Raw genomic sequence first — 21,377 nt, forward strand, 5'->3', positions numbered from 1 at the left:
TCTGCTTAGAGGAGATAAGAGTTTATCTATTAACTAGTGGCGGAGGCTATCTTAAGCTCATCCACACAATGTTTGTTACTGACATCCGCTGCAGTGATGAGGGCTAAGAGGGCTTTATACTCCAGAACACAGCTGGGAGCATGTACAGCTTTATGTGAATTTAAAAGTACCTATGAGATATTTTGAAAGCCAAATATTAAATTAGCTTCACGCCAAAGAGCAAATGTTTCATGATGGAGTTCTAGGCTGCAAAGCAGAAAGGAGGTTTATCCAAAAAATAATGTCACACTTCCACAGCCGAGTTTGAAAGATTATTTCCACTGGCTGATCCTATGAGGAACTGTGTGGCCAGCACATGATTCACCAATAGGTGGTGTAATGGCACACATTTCCACATGATTTTAAAGCACTTTAATGTATGCCCTCTAGTGGAAATGCTGCAACACTTGGAAATGGAAAGTAATGATTGAGCCTTGAAGTGGAAGACACTGGAGCCTAAAGATAAGGCTCCTTTGCAAAATGCATTAAAGAAGAAAAAGAATTTAATTTCCCTTTGATTCGCAGTGACAGCTGAATCAGAGCTCAATAAGATGAGGCATTTTCTACTTTATACACACTGGAGAGCAAAAACAACACATGCGTACCATAAGTCATATATTCGTTTATTTTGCGTTCTCAACATTGTCACAGTTGAAGTTTTACAATAACTGGGGTCTTACTGACTCACTACTCACTGTACAAACAGAATGCACATATAAATGAGGCCATTCTTGTCTTTTTTCTTTTTAAATGTGTCTCACGCCAGACTGAACAGCTTGCAGCAGGATGTGTGTTTTTTAGACGCGCGTGTGTGTGTGTGTGTGTGTGTGTTGGGGGTTGTTTGTATGAAAAGAGAGCTGGATGTGAAATGGCATCAAACTTCCTAACAGTCTGTTTTTGAGTTATACAGCACATGTCTGTTCACTGGAGGCAGAGACAATCGATATGTTCATATATCACCCCCTAATCCATCTATGAGGTGATGTGTATACATCCGGATCTTAACTGCAGATATCAGAATAGAGTACTGATCATATACACACTATGTACAGCTGATTCAACCCCCATCTTGGTCCCTTCATTAAAGATAAACCATCCATACAAGCAGTTCATCTGTTTGCACACCAGAATCCCATATTTACACGATGAAAGCCCTCAGCAACAGAAGTGCAATGTTCCTTTTGTTTGTAATTTACACAATGGCTTTTTGCTGATGAAATGCATGCCGAGCTTCATAACTACCAGCTTAACATAGAGCAACAATAACACGTCAACATCAGGAAAATCAAAATAAATCAAAACCAAAATGTATAGGCTGATTTCTTCCCCATCAGCTCACAGTGAATAGGACACATGATGATCCATGCAGTGCATTGTTGGGGTACTTTCTCACAAAGAATGAATTGAGACATTTGAAGCACTACAACACACACCAAAATAAACAGGTTCCTCGGTTTTTACATCACCCCAAGATTTCAGAATCATAGCAAAAAAATACAAAATCCATGGAAAGACACATTCAACTGATCATTAATGTCTCGTATGTGATATGTGTGTCATCTGAACGTCCTTGAGGAGAAATGTGTGAGAATAAGCCTGACTTATGGCAATGGTTTTCTTTGTGAATGTTAAAATACATTTACAACCTGAATATTGGGACAAACTGTTTACTGTCACTAATTTACACACTAGAATAGACTCTTATTTGTAGAATGTAGAAAGTTATTCTTTACATATACCCAGTTCCTTTGTTCAGTTTGCATTTTGTATATCATAACTGCAATTCCTGAAAAAAATGAAAGTGTTCTTTCATATGTGCTTATCCAGCAAAATATTTCTGTTCAGCCCAAAGAGAAGCATATTCCTTTTATTAAAATATATACACACATTCCTCTTTCCACTGTGAACTGTGTAAGTAAGTATTTATATATTCTCAAATGAAAAAAGATATATTTTTTTCACCTGAATCTCGTCCTGGACAATAAGATAACAGAGTTCCACTCTCAGTACAAGTCTGCATTTTCTGAACATGATTGCACTTAAACTTGCTATGGTAACACTGATTCGTTATACAATGTGCAGAGGATAGCCTCACATTAATAACATTACATGCAAAAATCACTTACTAGACATTCCACTGAACTCCAAGTCTGTACCTCTCATACGACCACGAGGACAGCCACACATTAATTTACTGAGAAAGACTCTGACAGGGGTCAAAACAAATATAAATAAATAATGACGCAACACGGAGAAAAAAAACGTACAAATTGGAGGGACACCTTGCTTGTTGTTAATGTACAAAATCAGAACAAAGATATTGCACATATGATAGAAAAAGATGAAAAAAATACTTCACTATGTAGGAACTGATTTTATTCACTCACCAAACGTCGTTGGCAAATAAAAAAAATATACTAAACAAGGCAAAAGAAGATTTCAAACGTGTTTCTGTTTTAGAATTTAAGAGTCAGGAGAGCAGCTGTCACATATTTTAAAGGCAACAGACTTAACATGTTCAACGCGTTCTGCGGGTCCTTTTGTAACATTTGAACTGAGACCCCCGAGGGTATTTAAAATGTATTTTCAATCTTCGTTACTTTTTACAGTTTAAGCAGCCACAGTATGAGTAGTAAACTGAGATTAAAACAACCAACCAGCCCAGTTTATCATTCAGGAGTTGACAGGAAAAGTCTGCTTTGAACCTCAGTGTTTCGAGGCCCATATGGAACAGCTGTCTTCCAGAGGCTCCGTCTGATCCATTTGAAAGGCAAAATTCAGATTATAGGCCGACTGAGTTCACTCCTTTCAGATCTTCATCCTGTCACCCCAGAGTCAGTATAATACTGATAAAATTCATTTTTGCGGATAATAATAATTGTAAGTATAATCTTACAAATTACTTAACGCACAATATACTGTACATGAAGTCTTGACTAAATAGATTATGCATTAATAATTGGCACATTTATTTATGAGAGCTAGGAGACAACACATATAGCTGTCATCTACAGTAAATACAGCACTAGAACTACAATGACTGAGACGGTCGGCTCAGCAGTTTACCTGTCCTTTGATTTAAGTTAGTATGAAATGATTATATCTTCACTACGCATGAGCTCTACGCGAGGCAACGACACATTGCATTCATATGATGGTAGGATCTGAAAACCAAAGAGTTGTAAGTTGACTTCTGAACGGCTGTGCACAAGAAATGATGCCATCGTTGTGACAGAGAAAACAGTCAGCCACACCTTTCCTCCTGATTATGTGAAGGTAAGACCGGTTATTGTAGGAATGAAGCAGTGGGGAGCGGCTTGGTGAGAGAACGCATTTTCTCTGCAGCCGTCACGGCCGGGCGGTGTGTTTGTGTGTGTGTGTGTGTGTGTGAGTGTGTGTGTGTGTGTCTCCCCCCCACAAAAACCCTGATAGGGCCAAGCCCATGATCAGGCAAACTTGTAAAAGGCCCCTGGTGGAACGTGTGAGTCCGATTTCCATCCTGCATATTATTTAGAGCTGGAGGTGAAAAAGGTGCCTGCGTGTGATTGGTTCCCATCACAGCAGCGGTTAAACACAGTGGACAGGCCATAGAGTTCTGCTGTCAGTCCCTTTGGTGTTAGCAATTGTCCCTCCTTCATAAAGTTCCTCTTCGCTCCTCCTCTCTGCGTTAGGAGCATCACACTACGGTGCTGATGCCACTGTGTTTAGCTTTGGGTCCGCCAGGCGCCGAACCCACCTGCTGACTGTGGTGGTGAGGGGCATGCTGGGAGTGTGAGGCGTGATGGGAATGCTGGCTGTAGTGGCTGTGCTGTTGAGGGGGGGGTTGGTGTGAGGTGTATCCCGGGTGCTGGTGGTGCTGCGTGTGGGGGGGCGGTTGGTAGTGGTGGTGGTGGTTGTACGGCGGGGGGTTCTGGGGGACTTGGCAGTACTGGGAGTGGGGAGAGTGGAGCTGCACTGTGTGTGCCGTCTGTGCTGTGTGATGCAGGTTGGTGGGGTGGGGCTTGTGGGAAATGAGAGTGGGTTGGCCGGGGGCGGGGTAAGGGGCGTGGCTCAGCGATGACGGTTTGCCTCGCTTGCTGCCAAAGAACGACCCGAGGATGGAAGTCGATGCGGAGTTGGGGATGGAGGGGGGGCTGCGGGGGTCGCCCTCGTGTGGCGTGGTGGCACTCCGCCGTGTGTGAGGACTGCTAATGATGGAGCCCTGCAGGCGGGAAAGAAAGGTAACAGCATGGCCGTCAGACACCGTGTAGTGCTTCTAAACTACAGCTACAGGGAACTAGCAGGATGACTTCACAGTTTTCTTTTTTTAGATAAACAAGTAGCAAAATGTTATAGGGCATGCAGATGAGAAACTCAAAAAAAGTTTTCATGGTAGGCAGCAGGAATATTTCAGCTTCAAGATGAAGGGAGCCTATTTTCAAAGGAGCTGGGCTGTAAAGGAGCTAACTGGCTTGAAACAGTAAATCTGGAACAAGAGTAATTAGATAAATACCATTAGGAGCATAAATAAAGTCATTAACAGGGGTAGAAAAGACAACATTTCATCGTCATTGCAGTCAGTGTGCCAAACCCTCTCAGAGTCACACATGCAACTTGTTATAATAGTTCCCACATGCAGAGGATGTGACAGGCAATCCCAGCATCCACACGTTAGCATTCAACTAGAAGTCAGGAGGCAGGAGGAACTAAGCTCTTGTATGCAGACTTCACTTTTCCTCCTTGTCCTGGGTCCAACACTGCTGACTATCCAGGTGTGAATTCTCCTAAAAACAAGCGTTTCCTTTGGCACATGCTTCATCTAAGACTAGAGAAACACCACATGGCATCTTTGAAAGCCGAATGACATTTTCAGGGTCCCAGACTTCAACCCAACACATGAACTCATGGACACATGAAATGAGGGAAAAATGAATGAATGAAATCCACATCTTTATAAGTCCCAGTGAAGCCCATCAGTAGACTTCTGGCTATGAAGGCCACATCCCTCCCTGAACCTTACAGAATTTAAAAGAAATTGTAAAAAAAGGGAAAAAGAAAGACCTGACCATTAAGAGGGGCTGCAGGAGATGAACAGTTTCCTAGAGTCTCACATAGCTACCACCCTGCCACAGGGAAGAAGAACCAAATGAAAACCGCTTGGATGGGATTGAATGAAAGACAGACACAGGCGACAAAGGGAGGGATCAGAGGAGGGATTAGTAGAGTCATGCTTGTTCGAAGATAAGGTGAATATTGGTCATATAACATGACCAACACAGGAGATCTCTGGCTTCCAAAAAAGGGGCAGGATCAGACGCAGGCAACCCATGCATGCACACTAACTGAGGCAAGCAGGTTATAAGGCATCCCAGGAAGAAAAATAAATGACCCAAACAAATGGACTGAGTCTATGAAGCAAAGAAGGTGTAAGACCAAAAATAAATGGTGTGTTTTCACAGTGCACATCATCACATAGAGAGTAGCTTGGATACCAGCTGCTTCCAACTTACTTCCATATTGCTGTCTAGTGATCCTGCACTGCTGCGACGCCCCCGCTTGCCTGCCCGAGACATGCAATACCACAGATTAGAGATCGACACACTCCTGGATCGACTACAGACGTTTAGGCCGCCCACCCATCCCGAAGGGGGCAGTGCAGTGGATTGTGACTGTGAGTAAGGTCCAAATATGGGCGGGAAGGGGGGGAGCGCGTTCAGGGTTGTGGGGTGACAGGTGGCACTGTGGCAAGCTATTTAGTGAAGGCATATCTTCAAACAGGCTGAAAACTAAAGCTGGCTTAAGTATTTTTACTTTTTAAACGCATTTTGAACTGCTTTAAATTTCAAAAGCTTTTCTATAAATCTCAACAAATATGGACTCATCAAGTCTAAAATCTTAAAGTTTATGTTTAAGTTAAGATAGCAGGCTATTTGTTAAATGAACAGGGTTTATTTCTAAATCAGAATGTTCCAAATCTTTCACAAATATAACAACGTGTTTGATAATGTTGTCACAAGATGTAGATTTTCTTAGGGTTGGCCGAAGGTTGGCTAGAGCCAGTGTCAGTGACAGTCACGGAGGAGGAGACACATCAAAAGCAATACAGTGGTTGTTGCACATGGGATGTACAGGCATATACAGGTCTGAGGGCGAACAGAGCACTTTTGCCGTTGTTAGGCACACTCAGCCAATGATACATGACCAATAATCACACATAAACAGGAGAGTACCTGATGTGTATGGAAATAACACAGTAAATACACATGGAATGGGGGTATGGCAAGAAAGGAAAAAGAAAACACTCAACAAAAATGACCCCGCTAACATGCCACATCCTGCATCTGAAAACACAGGAGACCGGAGGGACTTCTACAGATCTCTTCACTGACCTATCATTTCACATTGAGGTTGTGATCATTAGAACAAAGTGTTTCGTATTACCAACAGTGAGGCAGACCCCTGACTGGATTTCATTTTGTTATCAAGTTAATCACCCGATAACTTCACATAGCTGTTATCTGTAATGAATGAAATGCATTCTTGCTTCAGGGACAGAGCGGCTGCGCTAAACACTGAAATTCATGGGTGTGAAATGACTGTTACCGCCAAGACTTGAATTACATGTTGATCTCCTTGCTGTTTAATAATTGTACACACCGAGCTCTTTGTTTGGTTCACAAATATACATGAGAGGAAATGGCATATGATGTTCGAATCAAACACAACATAAGATTATCATGAAATGTCTTTGAAGAAAACAAACTTAGTGTAAAAGTGCAAGGTTAAACAAAAGTGACGATAAAAAACATGAATGGAAATGTTCCGAAATAAACTCGTCCACATGATCAGGGATGAGAACTGCTTGTTAATTTCATTCATCACTGAGAAGACAAATCTTAGACAAAATAATAATGTTTACACAAGTACTTTCACTCAAATAGGTCTGTATTCAATCTTTGAATTGTCAAAAAGGTGGAGCACCCCTTAAGTCAAACTATCCAATCATGAATGAGTTGTAAAGTGATTTAAAGGGGATAACTCATAAAATAAACATATGGTGCCATGAAACAACATTTTGCTATTTTTCATCGCCTTGATTTGACCATAGAGAGGTGAGAGAAGGATAGTACCTTTCACTAAAGTACTGGCTGGTAAAACAAAGATGTTTTGGCTGTACCTGCTTCGGAGAGGTCTCGCAGCGAGCTGCTGAGGGCGCTCCTCTTCAGGCCCTCACCCATGGCGTAGGTGTCGTCCAGACTGGCACGGTTCATGTTCCCGTTTCCAGATTCCTTCTTCAGACCGGAGCTCTGGGACATGCTGGGCCTCACCACTCCTTTCTGCTTCTCCAGCTCGGCTGTGGAAAGAAGCCACGGAAACACTGAGGTAAGCGGGACTGGTTTTACATTTTACTCTGGCCAGGAAATTATAACTTCTCTGTGATGCATTCATCAACCCTTTGCTTTCAGAAACTCTATTGATTTAATAATATTAATAATAACACCCTTTATTTATCAAGCTCTTTATCAGGTGCTCAAAGAATTTAACAGAGGTGAAAAACTATCAATAACTATGATAAATAGTCCAATTAAAATCGAGCTAATAAGACAACATTTAGCACAAGGACACAACATTAATCACACATTAAAAACAAGTCTGAAAAGTGTCTTGAAGGTGGGGAGGTCAGTGCGGTTTCTGATATGTTGTGCTAGTGAGTACCAGAGGGAGGGGGCAGCAATGAAGAAGGCTCTGTTCCCTACATCATTTCTGTTTTTTGAATGTGTAGAAAAAAAGCTCTCCCTTCTGTTAGCCATCCTGTGAACTCTGTAAACATTCTCCCTCATAAAGAGCCGTAGTTGAGTAATGAGGACCATGCCTGTACTTCACACAGCCGGAGCGAGACAGAGTAAGAGGGGGGATGGGAGGGGGAAAGGCAACTCACACTCTATTCTGTATTTCTCCATTTCCTGGACCTCAGCAATGGACTCTCGTAGGTCGTCTGTGAACTTCTTGCGGTCTTGGGGGTTGGGCGCATTAAAGTTGATGAGGACTTTGATGTCAGCACCTGGTATCGCTGATGTAAGTCTGATTCCATTTGGGTAATCTGGGGCAACGGAAGAGAGAGGGAAAGACTTTTATATGTGGGCCATTGATCAAAAGCAAGTTAAAACACAATGGGCGAATCTGTCTGAAGTTTGGAAAGCATAAACAATGTCACAGCCCATTGGTTTGACCTGTAATGGGATGTGTTACCGAGCTGAATCAAAACTGCGATGTAAACACTGGTGGCTCGACACGCGGATAAAAACAGAATAAAAGTAAATGAGTACTTACACTGATTGTCAAACAGAATCACTTGCATCCCATACAGAGAGAAGGACTGTCTGAAGCTGTACGTCACTGAGTTCTTCTTTTTCTGGAAAATCTTGGTTACCTGGAATCATGCAAAGAGAATATTTGAAATGCTGTTCTAAAGAGATAGGAGGGAAGATAAAAGAGGAGAGAAGAAGAAAGCAGAGGGCTTATACCACTAGGAGGTCATTGAAGAGGAAGATCTCCCGCTGATGCAGGCCCAGCTTCTGCAGCTTGTTGGGATCTGGCACTTCAAACAGGCGGCAGTAACACACCAGCCGGCGATGGGGCAGTGACAGCACCTAAAGGAGCAGATACCAGCACTTCAGAGGTCATTATGCCCTCAGTCCACACTATAACAAGGAACAGAAGTCTCCTCTCTCCCTGACTGGAATTGAAATTAAATGTAGCCAACGTAGAGTTTGCTTTTTTCAAAGCATTCATATAGAAGGCACATTTTTCATACTGCTCCTTAAGGCTGCATCATTTAATAATCAGATCATCAATTTTAAGTCTTTAAATAAACTTGTTTTGTCCAAAAAACAGTCCAATACCCACAAGCTAAAAATGAATAGTCAAATAAAACGGGCACGTTCCTATGAAAACTATTAATTAACTGGACGTTGTATTAGCTTTCTTAAAAAATTGAAGGTATTAAAATAAGTATTTATATATTTACTGAATTAACCTGGGGCTCAGAACATTTAATACTGTAGTGAAATCTAAGAGCACCTCCAGCACCTTTGGTCATTTCGTTGGATTAATTTAACATAACAAAAACTAAAATATATATATCCTTCAAACTATCCTTTCAAATATTAAGATCATGGCAAACTGTTGCCATGCCTACTGGGGTGATGTTTCAAGCTGGATAACCTGTTACTACGTATGATTTATTATGTTAGCAATACAAGAGGATCAGGTGTCCTCAAATACAAAAATAGTCTGCATCGAAGCAGGAAGGCGTCTCCTCACGAGTCTATTTTCTGCCGTCCGGACCTTTTGGCATGTATTACTACGCTGACACCGTGAGGAATTACTGAGGAAACAAAATATAGCTCGCTTGAAATCCTTATCCTGTATGCTGTGCTTTTAAAAATAGATTCCAGTAAAAGTGTATGTTTTTTTAAGTCCTAACTTATCGAAATCCAAATGAATAAAAACAATTTAAATGTTTTGTGTGTCATCATTTTAAATCAGGTTTGTTTCACCAGTGGATTTAACTAGTTATATAGATATGAAGTGTAAGAATTGATCCTATGTTGAACTTAATTTTTACATAGATTATTTTATGCACCGACGTAACCTGTAACTGTAAATCTGAACCTTGAGTCCTTACATACAAGAAAACATGTCTACAAAAATATTTGTTCTAGCTATGCTGTAATAACAAAGTATGTACCGGTTCAAGTGCACAATTAGCGGATATCTCATACCATAACTATCATGATAACTACCAATCTTCATATTATTGGGGGATCAACAGTATATTCTGAGAGGCATGTAGTGGTATGCACCCAGCCGTGGTGCACTGCTGAGCACAGAATCTGTAAACACTGCAGCTCAAAGCCAGCCACAATTTATGATGTTGACTCTGTCTCTAGGGTGCAGCAATGACAGATGATATGCTGCAGGGGGCAAAAGTCTCTGTAATCTGACTCTTAAACTACCTGTATGAAGAGCATTAACTGCAATATGCAGGGACAGAGAGAGGAAATGGTGCCCAGACGGTAAAATAAGGAAAGAAATGATCAAGTATCGTATGATTTATGGATATTTAGCCTACTTACACATCCTAGGCCGTGGTGGAGGGATCCAATCTAAAAATAGAAAACAAAGGAGATGTTATGTTGGGATTATTAACACTGTTGCTTCTGATAACCTTAAAACTGTAACTTTTCTTGCTTAATAATGAGCCCATATAGGGACTTGCCCCTGCAGAAAGTGCACATATAGCATATTAAAGTGGTGATGAAGATGCACCTCTTGGGTGGTGTATAAAGGGTGGCGATCTTTCTCTGCTGCCAGGCTCCAGGGAGTCTGTAATGATGTTGGAATGAAAACAGAACCTCCCTGAGCAGCCCACTCTAGTGGACCTGATTAGTATTGAGAGGCACTCCAATGTGGTTTAAATGTTTAAAGGTGGGGTATGTCATTTTGGAGAAACCAGCTCGAGTGCACTAGAATTTGAAAATACACAACCGGAACAAATCTGCCACTTACTTACAGAGCCCCTCCTCCAACACACACAAACGCACACATGGCCAATGAGGGCACGAGATAAGTTTGTGCACAGATGGAAGGCTGACAGGCAGGTAGGCCATCCAGTTATTTTAGCCGGATGATTGGTCGTGCTTTTTACAGCGCTATGGCTTCCACAGATTAATTTTTTAAATGTATTTATTGTCAAAGCACTTAAGATATTCATTGCTATCGGGATTTTAAGAGCATTCCATGGAATATAACAAAAAGTGTTTCTGAAATAAATGACATACCCCACCTTTAAGTGTTTTACAGAGAGTCCTCCAGAGCTTTTAATTCAGCAGCTAAACGGTGACGTGGGATCATTTCTCAATGTGTGCAATTATTACTGGCAGAGCAAAAACAGATTTCCCCCCGATGGAAACTGACTGCAACAAAGTCCTCTGTGCAAGACAAGCCTCTTCCTGAAGCTGCAGAGGTTAATCACACGTTTGACCTTCACGCATGAATGGGACATCATTGCCCGCAGAATAATTCAGAAATGCTGCTACATTTTGATAATACAGTCAGAACTACATTTGATAATATCTCTGGTTGAATATATTCATACATAAAATAAACCCAATAATGATTTTATGGATTATTTTAATATTTGTCGCCAAATTACCCACTTCTTCTCCTAAGAACTATAATGTGCTGCGGTGGCAGAAAGCGCTCATCTGTCTGCAGACTGCAGCACTGGGTGACATCTCTCAAGGGCTTTGTGTGTTCAAATCACGAGCGTGAAGGTCTAAGCCCAGACATATGACTCACACAACAATACCCAAAGGTACAACATGTTTTCTAAATCTCCTTGTTCCTCGTATGACTTTAGCTCTGTACATTTAGGAGTCAGTAAATAAGGACAAAATGTGACTTTTGCTCATTGGAAGTCATTTATGGCTGATACAACTTAGTGAGTACTGATATAAGAATAGTCTACACATCTTGTAGGCCAAAGTTGCCACACAGAATATTTTCATCACTTGAAAATTATAATATTGTCTATTGAACTTGGTTGGGTAGATAATGAAGTACTTACTGGTTTCTTTCCCACTATGAGCTTCTCCACCTTCTGCACCTGCGAGACGTGGTCTTCGTTGGTCTTGAGCTCTCGCTTACGGATCCTCTCATAGATGCCGACCAGAGTCTCCCTGGGGATATCCTCTCCATCATCCACACCTGGCACACAGATAAGGAAAGTAAGGATAGGAAATATCTCAAATAGTCCATGTCTAATCTTGTATTGTTCAAGAAGCACATTTGAAAATATCAGCATATATATTTAGCTCACAAATAGTGTACTTTTGTGTTATCATATCAACTCTTGGTTTTTACAACCTCTTAAATTCTTGATGAAGTCCTCCATCTTCATCTTCCTCTCGGGCTTGACATTGGGGCTGTACATGTCAGTGTTGAGGAGGATGATGGCAAAAGCGAGGATGAAGATGGTGTCAGGGTTCCTGAACTGTCGCACCACAGTGGGGTTACAGATGCAGTAGCGCTGGCTAAAGAAAACGAGACAGGAGAACATTTGAACTCATTTCGACATACAAACAAACTGAGATTACAAAACATACACACTGTTGGGCTCATAGTGAGGAAATATGTTCCCCACAGCTCGAAGAAAACAGAAGTGATGGGAGTGCTAGTTCTCTTTATGTACCAACAGCTGTGAGGAAACCCAGCTGCAATGACTTCTGAAAAAGAACTTATAGTATTAGGATCACGCTGTGTATTTCAGACACAGCCATGTTGTATTTTATGGATGTGTGAGTATGAAAAGGGCATCAGTGTTACATCTCCTGCCTTTTCATTGTCACATGATCCCGCTGTGTTTGAACACTGTGTGTCAGTGTGTGATCTAACCTGAAGGCTTCGATGAGCCGCTCCACCTTCTGGGCCTCACCCTGAACACGGATGTGGTTCTGAAATTTCCTGAGAGCCTCGTCCAGCTCCATGCTCTGGAAGTCCATTTCATCCACCACACAGCTGGCACATTAGAGGACAGAAGGCAGAAATATTACTATAAACAAATGATTTATATTTTACAGGGTTTTGTTTGAGTGTGCATGTGGAAAAGGATCCTGGACTGCATTACATTTACACAAATCTTCTTCTAACACATGTTCATTTTCCTTTGCTCACGCCATACATGTACATAATACTCACTCCAAAACATCTCTGTTGAACTGTTTCTGTCGATTTCCGAGAAATTCTCCAATCATCTGCCTGCTGAGCCCCTTCCTCTGCAGCAGGAAGTGAGCCACACCAACCGGTGTGTCGGGGATAAACCCCCTCTCAGTCAAGTACTGGATGCCCTTTTCTGGCTTCCTGATAAATAACAATATCATATATCATACATTTAGGAGCAGATAAACAAAACTTGAGTGAAGAGTCTGCTCATTTTGTAATATTAGTTTGGAGAAAATCCTTGTATTATTACTCTTAAGACATTTGATATTCTCACTACAAAGTTATATCATATTAAAAGAATCTCAAAGAAATGTTGTTACACTATATTCATATACTACAATAAAAAGATATTGTCTTATTTATTGTTTTCCTTCAAATATCTCTCTAAATATCTTTACATTCTATTTAATACAAATGATTACAGCTTATCGAGCAACACACAGAGAGGGAATTCTTTTCCAAGAGGCTTTTCTAACATCATCTCTATTTGCTACGCCCTTCATGACTGTAATCCCTGGTCAAGCGCCCGCTCCATCAGAGCTGAGTACCTACTTGTTGAAGAGATTCAAGCCGATGCGGTAGTGTCTCTTTCGAATAACATCATTACTAAAGATGGGCGAGTCCCAGCTGTTTCGAGTCTCTTTGTGGTACGTCTGCTTGCTGAGCGTCTGCTCTCGTAGGCTGTCTCTCGACGACGACTCGGAGCTGCAGTTGATGGTGTCGTTAGAGTTGGATGTGCTATTGATGCTGTCGTTATCCCCATCGGAGAAGTCGGATTCAGACTTGCTCTGCCTGTTGGCTGAGCCGTTTATAGCTAAGTGTCCTTCCAGCTGACGGTGGCGATGGCGCAGCGGTGGGTCTTCATCACGGGAGGAAGCTCGTGGCGGGGGCCCGTGGGAAATATGTTTGGGGCTCGCCTGGGAGGACGTCACGATGTGGCCGTGCGGCTCGTACACGGGCGGCCGTTTGACAGATCCACGGTCAGACCGGTCACTGAGCTCCGCTGAGCTGTCACTAGGAGGTTCAATGGTCAACAAAGGAAGATGGTCCATTCTGAGGCGCTGCTCTTGGCACTCTAGAGAAGGAGTGCTGCGGCAGCTCGTGTCTGTGTCACGACCCTCATCTTTGGGGTCAATAGGCCAGTATTCCTGTGAGGAGTTGACTGACCTCAACCGCAAGTCTGATTCTGTGCTGGAGGGTTGGTCCCCCGACCTCGACCGAGCCATAGAAGGATTCATGTCCTCCTCATCGATGAACAGAGTGACATCATTATAGGATGCCAATGTTTCATCATGCATTCGTCCAGCTGCCCTGCGGTGGGACTTCCCCTGATAGGGCCCTTCCCTCTCCGCCTTAGAGCAGCCCATGGCCTCTGGGTCGGGACCCTCGTCGCCCTGAAGGCTGCGACAGTTTAGAGCATCATCAATCGACTCGGCCAGAGATTTGACCTGCCGGGAAAAGGCGTCCTCCAGCTCCGTGATGGCATCTGTCAGGTCACCCTGTGGGGTTGGGTGAGGCGCCATGTTGGCCTGCTGGTGTACCTCTATATCTCCGCGTTCAGACTGCACCATGGACAGTGGGGCGCCATCCTCCGTCATGGAAACCTGCCTTCCTTCAAAGTAAGAGCTGTGCACTTTCTCAGGACCCTCAAACGAGAGCTGCATCCTCATGTTGGAGAGAACGATGCGTCTGGACATGCGGTTCTCAGACATAGAGCTCCTGAGACGTTCAAAGTTCTTGTTCATCTGATACTGGCGGAAGGCTGTCTGGATGGTGCGGGCCGCATGCCGAGTTATGAATCGTCCACCATATTTACGCTCCAGCATCTCCACCTACAGAAAGAGAGTAAATTAGCTGTCAAACTGGGCCACCTGTTGAATATTTCATTTACCTTTTCTAACCACATATACAAATATCCTCCTGAAGGTCACTGATAATTAGCATTCCTGCTTTATTTCCACCAAAAACAATCTCACACAGCTGGTTTTTTTTTAAATTCTTGAATAGTAATTGGTCATGGACCTTTGAATAATCCCCAAGCAAACTATTAAACTAGGCTACTTTGGAGTACCTGTTTATCCTGGAGGTCAGCAGAGAGCTCATAGCTTTCAGAGAGCGAGCGGGAACGCTTGATGGCCTCCTCCTCAGCCTGCTTACGGATGATGGACTGCGAGTGCTGGAGTTTGGCTCGACGGGGTCTTTGAGGGCCAGGCTGGACACCGTGGCTGTAAAGCGGGCTGTCAAATCGGTCGGGGCTGATGGCTGAGCCGTGAGTCACCGGGCCCTGGCCATAGCTGGCTCCACCATCCAGGGAATGGCCACTCTCATTGGGCCGTCCATCCCCTTCCACACTGCAATAAGAGAGCAAAGAGATGGTTCGAGATTTTAACTTCTTGTAAGAAATATAAGATAATTAGAATGTATCTTTTGAGTTAGAATTGAAGAAGCATTATCAGGTTAAGTGCAGCCGTCTTCCCAATTCATCTTTTAAAATGTCAGAACAAAAGTAGTTTAACTTCCAAGGATTTATGGCTTAAGTTTTAAAGGTCCCATGTCATGGTTTTCCGGTTATTACCCATCCCCTTGTGTGTAACGGTCCGCAGAGTCACAAACCCTCAAAGTAAACACTGTAGCGAGTGAAACTCAAACACAGAAAAGAACTGTCTATGCTGCCCCAGAACGCCTCGTTGGAGATTTTTCCTTTTCTTCTTGGGTACAGTGACGTATTGGGTATAGTGACGTTACGTGCGCGGAGCCGTTGCGTTTGGACCAGCCGGCGGGACGCGGGGAGGCTGCGGGTCTGTGAGTCACACAGACTCACAGCCAGGCTGCGGGTGTGTGTGCTCGGGCTGGCTTCGGGCTGGGTTTCGCTGTGTCTCGCTGTCTTGCAGACCCCACGCAGCAGCCAGGAAACAACACCAGTAATCCAGCTCACACTGTCCGCTCCTCGCAGCAGCAAGCCCTGCAACGTCCCGCCAACACGGCACCCAGATCCCACGCAGCATTCTCATATTTTTGTCATTGCTGGTGTCATTTTCTGGTTGCTAACAAACATTGTAACGCAAACACACATCAGAGCACAGTGGGCTCATAGGGGGGGGGGGTTTAGGACAGAGAGTGAATACACATACTATACAGAGATGCTGTATGAGAAACCAATGTGAGTTTGGAAAATTGAACAATGTTAATCTATTCTAGTATACCTCAACAATGGAATTATGATCAGTAGAAATGGCCATGACATGGGACCTTCAATAAAAGAAAGTCTTAAAATCAGTATTCCAGTCTCCGTTATGGAATAAACACAAATGGAATCACAGAAGTGAACTGAAGAGTGTGTGTAAAAGACTGCTGATTCTACAACTTTATGATAACAATAAAACCCACAGTTCACTCAGCTGTAACCTCCCTAATGCTGATACACAACTCTGCAAAAAGTACTTTTAAAAAAGGGGCACCTGCCATAGGTCTGCCTGTGCTTCAATCATAAATGAAAATGCCACGTAAACAATCTCCTAACAGTCATTCGTTGTCCTTGTCGGATTACCTCTTACCCAAACAATATGAAAAAAAGAAGGAGGATACTCACTCACTCTTACATTCGGCCAAACTAAAAGAGGACTTGCGAAAAGACCGTCTATTTTCTATAAATTGCCAACTCTTCCTCCATATCTTGTCCACCATTCTTTCAGTCAAGTGAAGTCCAGAGTACACAGGCTCCTCCAGGAAACTAAAGCTTATCCCACCTGAAGAGCCAATCAGTGACCAACAAGAGTTACATCATGTTTGCTGCAGCCCAGACAGCACACTGTTCCAATATGCGTTACAAAGTCCAGATTAGAGTAGAATGACAGAGCAAATACAACCTTAGCTGTCCCTTCGAAAATGTGGTCGTATTTGATGTCCATCTGCTCAATAACTAACATTACAGTAAGTAACATTTCTTCTCCTCCGAGGGACAGTGAATTGACTGTGCGCTGGCAGTCTAATGTGTTTGAACTGTGACTCGACACACCCATGCTGTGTACACAATCCACTTCCTTCATTAGACAGCCTCAAATCAACATTAAGCAACAAAAGCCTGCCAGGAAACACCAACCAAAGGGAAAATGGGGAAGTCAATATGGTCAAAAGTTCAAACAGCAGATGTATTTGTGAATACTTTTTGTGACTACATTAATAACGTTTGACTGAAACCACATTTACTGATTTGTATCCCAGGGACAGCAAACCAACAAAATGGTTGCAAAAGACGGTCATTCATAGTTCACAATAGCCTATGATTACTAAAAGTCTCAGAGAAATAGCAGATTCAGTCATGTTGCCTGCCTGAGCCTGCATCTACAAATACTTATTATTTTTTAAATTTGAATCTAATTCAGAGAGAAAGTGTAACAGACTACAAGGTAAATATAAATCTAAAGCTTACTGTAAGTGAAAACACTTTGCTAACAAGAAGAAAGGCACTTCTGCTTTTCAACCAAGTATTTGATTGTGAAATATTAAAACATGTTGTCCTGCTGCAGCGGTCAAACTACCACATACTTGTCTATGGTATAATTCAGAAAATATTTAGTCTTATTACCACAGGTTAGATGGTGTTTGGATGGAACTGGAATATTATCATGTCCTTAAATTGCACGTGTGTTCACTTTCACCGAATGCTGCAACAGATTGAGTTCTGTAAATATTCCTCCTGACCCATCTAGGGTCATCCAAGGCCACCGTGACGCAGGGAAACTTCACGGGGAATAAATGCTAACTGACTCTCTCGGGGCAATAGGTACACACTATGTTGAAGCGTTAGCCAGCACGCAGCACCAGGGCTAAAAAAAGAACTTCCTGATCCTGCTGGACCAACAGAAAACACTTGCACTGCACATTGAAAATCTGATTTTATTTCATAATCGCCATTGGGATGAATCTCCCCATCCATCTGTCGTGACAACTGGTGAGGCATTCATCCCTGGAGTTTAAAGTGACACCCTCCGTGCTGTCACAGCAACAGCACAGCCACTGGTGATTTGTTATTTTTATTAAGTTTGATTACTGACCTGGATAAAGTGATGATGAAAATACTTTTTGGGTACAGCAGGACATTGTTATTTATATAAAGAAAAGCCTGCATGACTTGAAAAATTGTAAATTATATATATCTTTTCTACTTAGGGGGGCTCATTTATGAAACCAAGGTACAAATATAAAATATGTTCACTGGAGCTCAAGTCAAAACAATATGATAAACATTTATGTGGCAAATGGATTGTAATCAGGTCAATTAATCCAATATTTTGATTTAGGATACCTGCAGAAATAAACACTTTCAGCCTTAGCTGCACTGTGTTTGGTGATAATTAGCAAACGTTAGCATGCTAGCATACTAAAAGAAGATGATAAACATTATAACAGATTAACATCAGCATGTTAGCATTGTTATGAGAATGCTGCTGTGTCCTTTTTTAGCTGCAAGCATGGCTGTGGACTCTTAGTTGCATTATGTGTTGTTGTTTTCTTCTGTGCTATTTTGTTAGGAGTAATTGTCTTTCTATTGTTTTGACTAATTGTGAAAGTATTGAACAGAAATACATTTTTCAATTATGTTTAATGACAATGTTGGGATGTGAATTAATTATACGTTAAATAACTGAAAATACAATAAACTACAAGATGCTTTTAAGAGCTACTACACTACCCATCTGGGGTTTGCTATCTCACTCTGTAACCTCTAAAAAAAACTCAAGGAACAAAGACAAATCTATAACTGTAGTTCGGGCTTTGCCTTTCCCAAATGGGGCCAGCATCTTTGCTTCCATTTTGTTCTTTCTGCTCTACTTTTTACAGACTGAGCGTGTGTGTGATTGTGGGTGTACAGAGGAAAGAGAGTGGGAATAAGTGCTGCAGTACTTTCTGCTCTGAGGTCATTGAATGCTCCACAGAGCGAGGTCAGTCGCTCATGATGGCGGGAAAAAGGGAAAGGAGAGAGAGCAGCATTTTAGAAGCTGATGTTTAAAGATGTAACTGATGTTGAAGTAAAAGAGGGACTGATTTATAGCAGAACAGGAAGTTGCCTGAGATTATTCCAGAGAAGTGACTCCACATGGTCTCGCTTTGTTACAGTTTATATTAACATGTCGTATTCATAATGTATGAGGATGGTAGAACCATTGTGGAAGGATGCAGCAATGATGGTTCTCCAAGGACTACTTCCTGTTAGTCACTGTACCCTCATTGAAATATGATCCCACAACAAAAGCAACGACTGCTCGACAGTGTCTGAAGCTCAGTCTGGCTCTTTATCCAGCAGGAGCCCTCGTTAAATCTGATGTCGGCATGGATAAGCATGTCAGCTCAGCTGGCAGTGATTTTCAGCCATGGGATCCAGGGATTTGGGGGGTGAATTGAGGGGGGTCGACCATCTCTCTCTCTCCTCCTTCCCTCTCAACACATCATGAACAAACAGGCCCAGGCCCCTGCATGGCCTCAACCCGTTCCATCAGTCGGACCTGAGGGAGAAACATTCCTCCATCCCGGAAGAGAGGAGTCACATCTACAGGAGTTCTGGGAATAGAAGAAAGCTAATGAAGTGCAGGCTGGAGCTACGGAGGAAGAGAGGGCTGCAGTGTGGAACTAACAAAACTCCCAAACAAGTCACCAGGAAGACGGAGAAATCTACAAACGGCTTTGTGCTCTCATGTTTTTTCAATCAACTTCTGATTGGTGTTTGACAGGCTCTTTACGGTAAAAGAAGGCATAATTGAATTGAGAACCCACAAGCCTCTGAAATGAGCATTGTGCTATATATTCATGGATACATTCTTTCCACGTGCAAAGGGTTTTGCAGCACAACAGTAATCTAAGTACCCAACTACTTAGATATGCCTTTGTTTCATTTTTTATTTATTTCTACTTTCTGGTGTTTTTAATATTCTTTAGTCTGTATCCTTTTGTTAATGATATTGTGGCACACATGTGAAGCATCACAATAAATAAGTGATCACAATCTAACTTTTTTCCACAAATACAGATCACATGGTTTCCTAAAGGCTGAGCATGTAGGGGAAAAAATACCCCAACAAGCTTTAGTTACCTCATATAATTAAACAGTAATGTTGCGGGACATACATATTATACCACCCCGTATTGGCAATATTCAATATCAATATCATCATGGTCGCATAGGAAGTCTGATCTGCCTGCTGAGGCTTATTTTTGCTGCAAACTGCAAATGGTGATGGAAATCTGATCCCTTCACAGCAGGGTTAAAATAAAACATGTGTAATAACGCTAATGCAACAATGTAAATGCATTATCAGGTTTCATGCCTTTAAGTGACAATTCTGTTTTGATGCATGTATGTAAACATTCAGGGAACTGACCCTTGTAATTAAACGTGTTACACTACTCCAGTTGGTACAGAGGACCTGTGGCCCGAACACAAGAAAAGCAGATGTTTTCCCTCCGTCTCTTCACAAGCAGCTCAGAGAGCTCATAAATACAGATGCACGCACCAGACCTCACAACAGTGTAGAGATAGGAAATAGATTTAGCTGGTAAAGAGGTTAAGAGACCACGCAATAACTAAGGGAATAAGGAGGGGAAGATATGGTCATTTGTTCTGGGAATGTCCTTTTAGAGCCTGAAACCTGAAAAACAGGCTCGGGGTTTAAGAGGTTAAGAGCCCCTATAATGCGTTTTGGGGTTGTACTGTACCTTTCCTGTAGTGTGTTATATAGGTTTGTGTGCATGTAAATGGTCTGCAAAGGCTAAAATCTAAAATGAGCAATATAGGGCCCATTTAACTGTATTCTCATTCCGACTTTTCTCTTTTAAATATTTCTTCTTTGTTGCATTACGCCATCGTTGCGGATTTCATCACACCTTTATCTTTGGATTCCACACAGGGACACCTAAAGAGGCTTCGTCATCGTATGTTTCTTATCAAAAAGCACCTTGGCGGTCGTAACCTTACATCTTTTGGTACACAGAAATATATACTTTTCGGTTTCATCTTCTCTATTTCTGATTCCCTATGAGTCACCAAACATTGTAGGAAGTGAAGGGGACTTCCAGAATTGGAGACACCAAAAATATCCGGCTTAGCAACGCCAACATGGAGTCTGTTGCTCTTATCACAGCCGGGAGAAGAGAACAGGTGTAGGAGTTCAAGGTGGCTAAATTAAAATAAAAAAGAGGATTAAACTAAAGATTAACAACACCTGTAAAATTATCCCTTTTAATCCCTGTATAATACCTTATTCATGGTCACAAAAAGGACAATGCTTTTATCCCAGCATGCATTGGAAAACCCTCAGGACCTTCTTGCTGTGGGCCACCGTACTGCACAAAAACATACAGTGGGGCTTCAAAGAAACATCTAAGTATGCTCAAAAGTAAAAAGCAGGAGCAGGACTTTTCATCTTGTTTTAGAAAGGTCATAACATTTCGGTGTGGGAGAGGGAACAACAGTTAAGCATCCACTTGTGCCAAAGTCAGTAGTTGATATGCAGCCAGGCCTATACAATCCCTGATGGGAAACAACTAATACGTTGCCATGTTTCTCGTTTCTTTCTCCT

General features: G+C 42.3%; 1 protein-coding gene across 2 annotated transcripts; it reads right to left on the reverse strand.

Moving 5' to 3' along the window:
- Window positions 1-641: 641 nt before the first annotated feature.
- Window positions 642-16,772, reverse strand: LOC104958746 (IQ motif and Sec7 domain ArfGEF 1). Of its 2 annotated transcripts, XM_010786533.1 has the most exons (14): window positions 16,394-16,772; window positions 14,876-15,155; window positions 13,357-14,636; window positions 12,781-12,942; window positions 12,478-12,600; window positions 11,950-12,116; window positions 11,651-11,790; window positions 10,158-10,187; window positions 8,544-8,669; window positions 8,350-8,449; window positions 7,958-8,119; window positions 7,196-7,372; window positions 5,529-5,578; window positions 642-4,240 (listed from the first exon to the last, which is right to left on the reverse strand). In XM_010786533.1, the coding sequence occupies exons 1-14, from the start codon at window positions 16,486-16,488 to the stop codon at window positions 3,716-3,718; spliced, it is 3,417 nt and encodes a 1,138-aa protein (XP_010784835.1). In that variant the 5' UTR covers window positions 16,489-16,772; the 3' UTR covers window positions 642-3,715. The 2 variants fall into 2 exon arrangements, with proteins under 2 accessions (XP_010784835.1, XP_010784836.1); XM_010786534.1 differs by lacking the exon at window positions 5,529-5,578 and having other exon boundaries at window positions 4,135-4,240.
- Between the last annotated feature and the right edge of the window lie 4,605 nt (window positions 16,773-21,377).

The sequence above is a fragment of the Notothenia coriiceps genome, unplaced genomic scaffold (assembly GCF_000735185.1).
Source record: "Notothenia coriiceps isolate Sejong01 unplaced genomic scaffold, NC01 NC01_scaffold00029246, whole genome shotgun sequence".
NCBI lineage: Eukaryota > Metazoa > Chordata > Actinopteri > Perciformes > Nototheniidae > Notothenia > Notothenia coriiceps.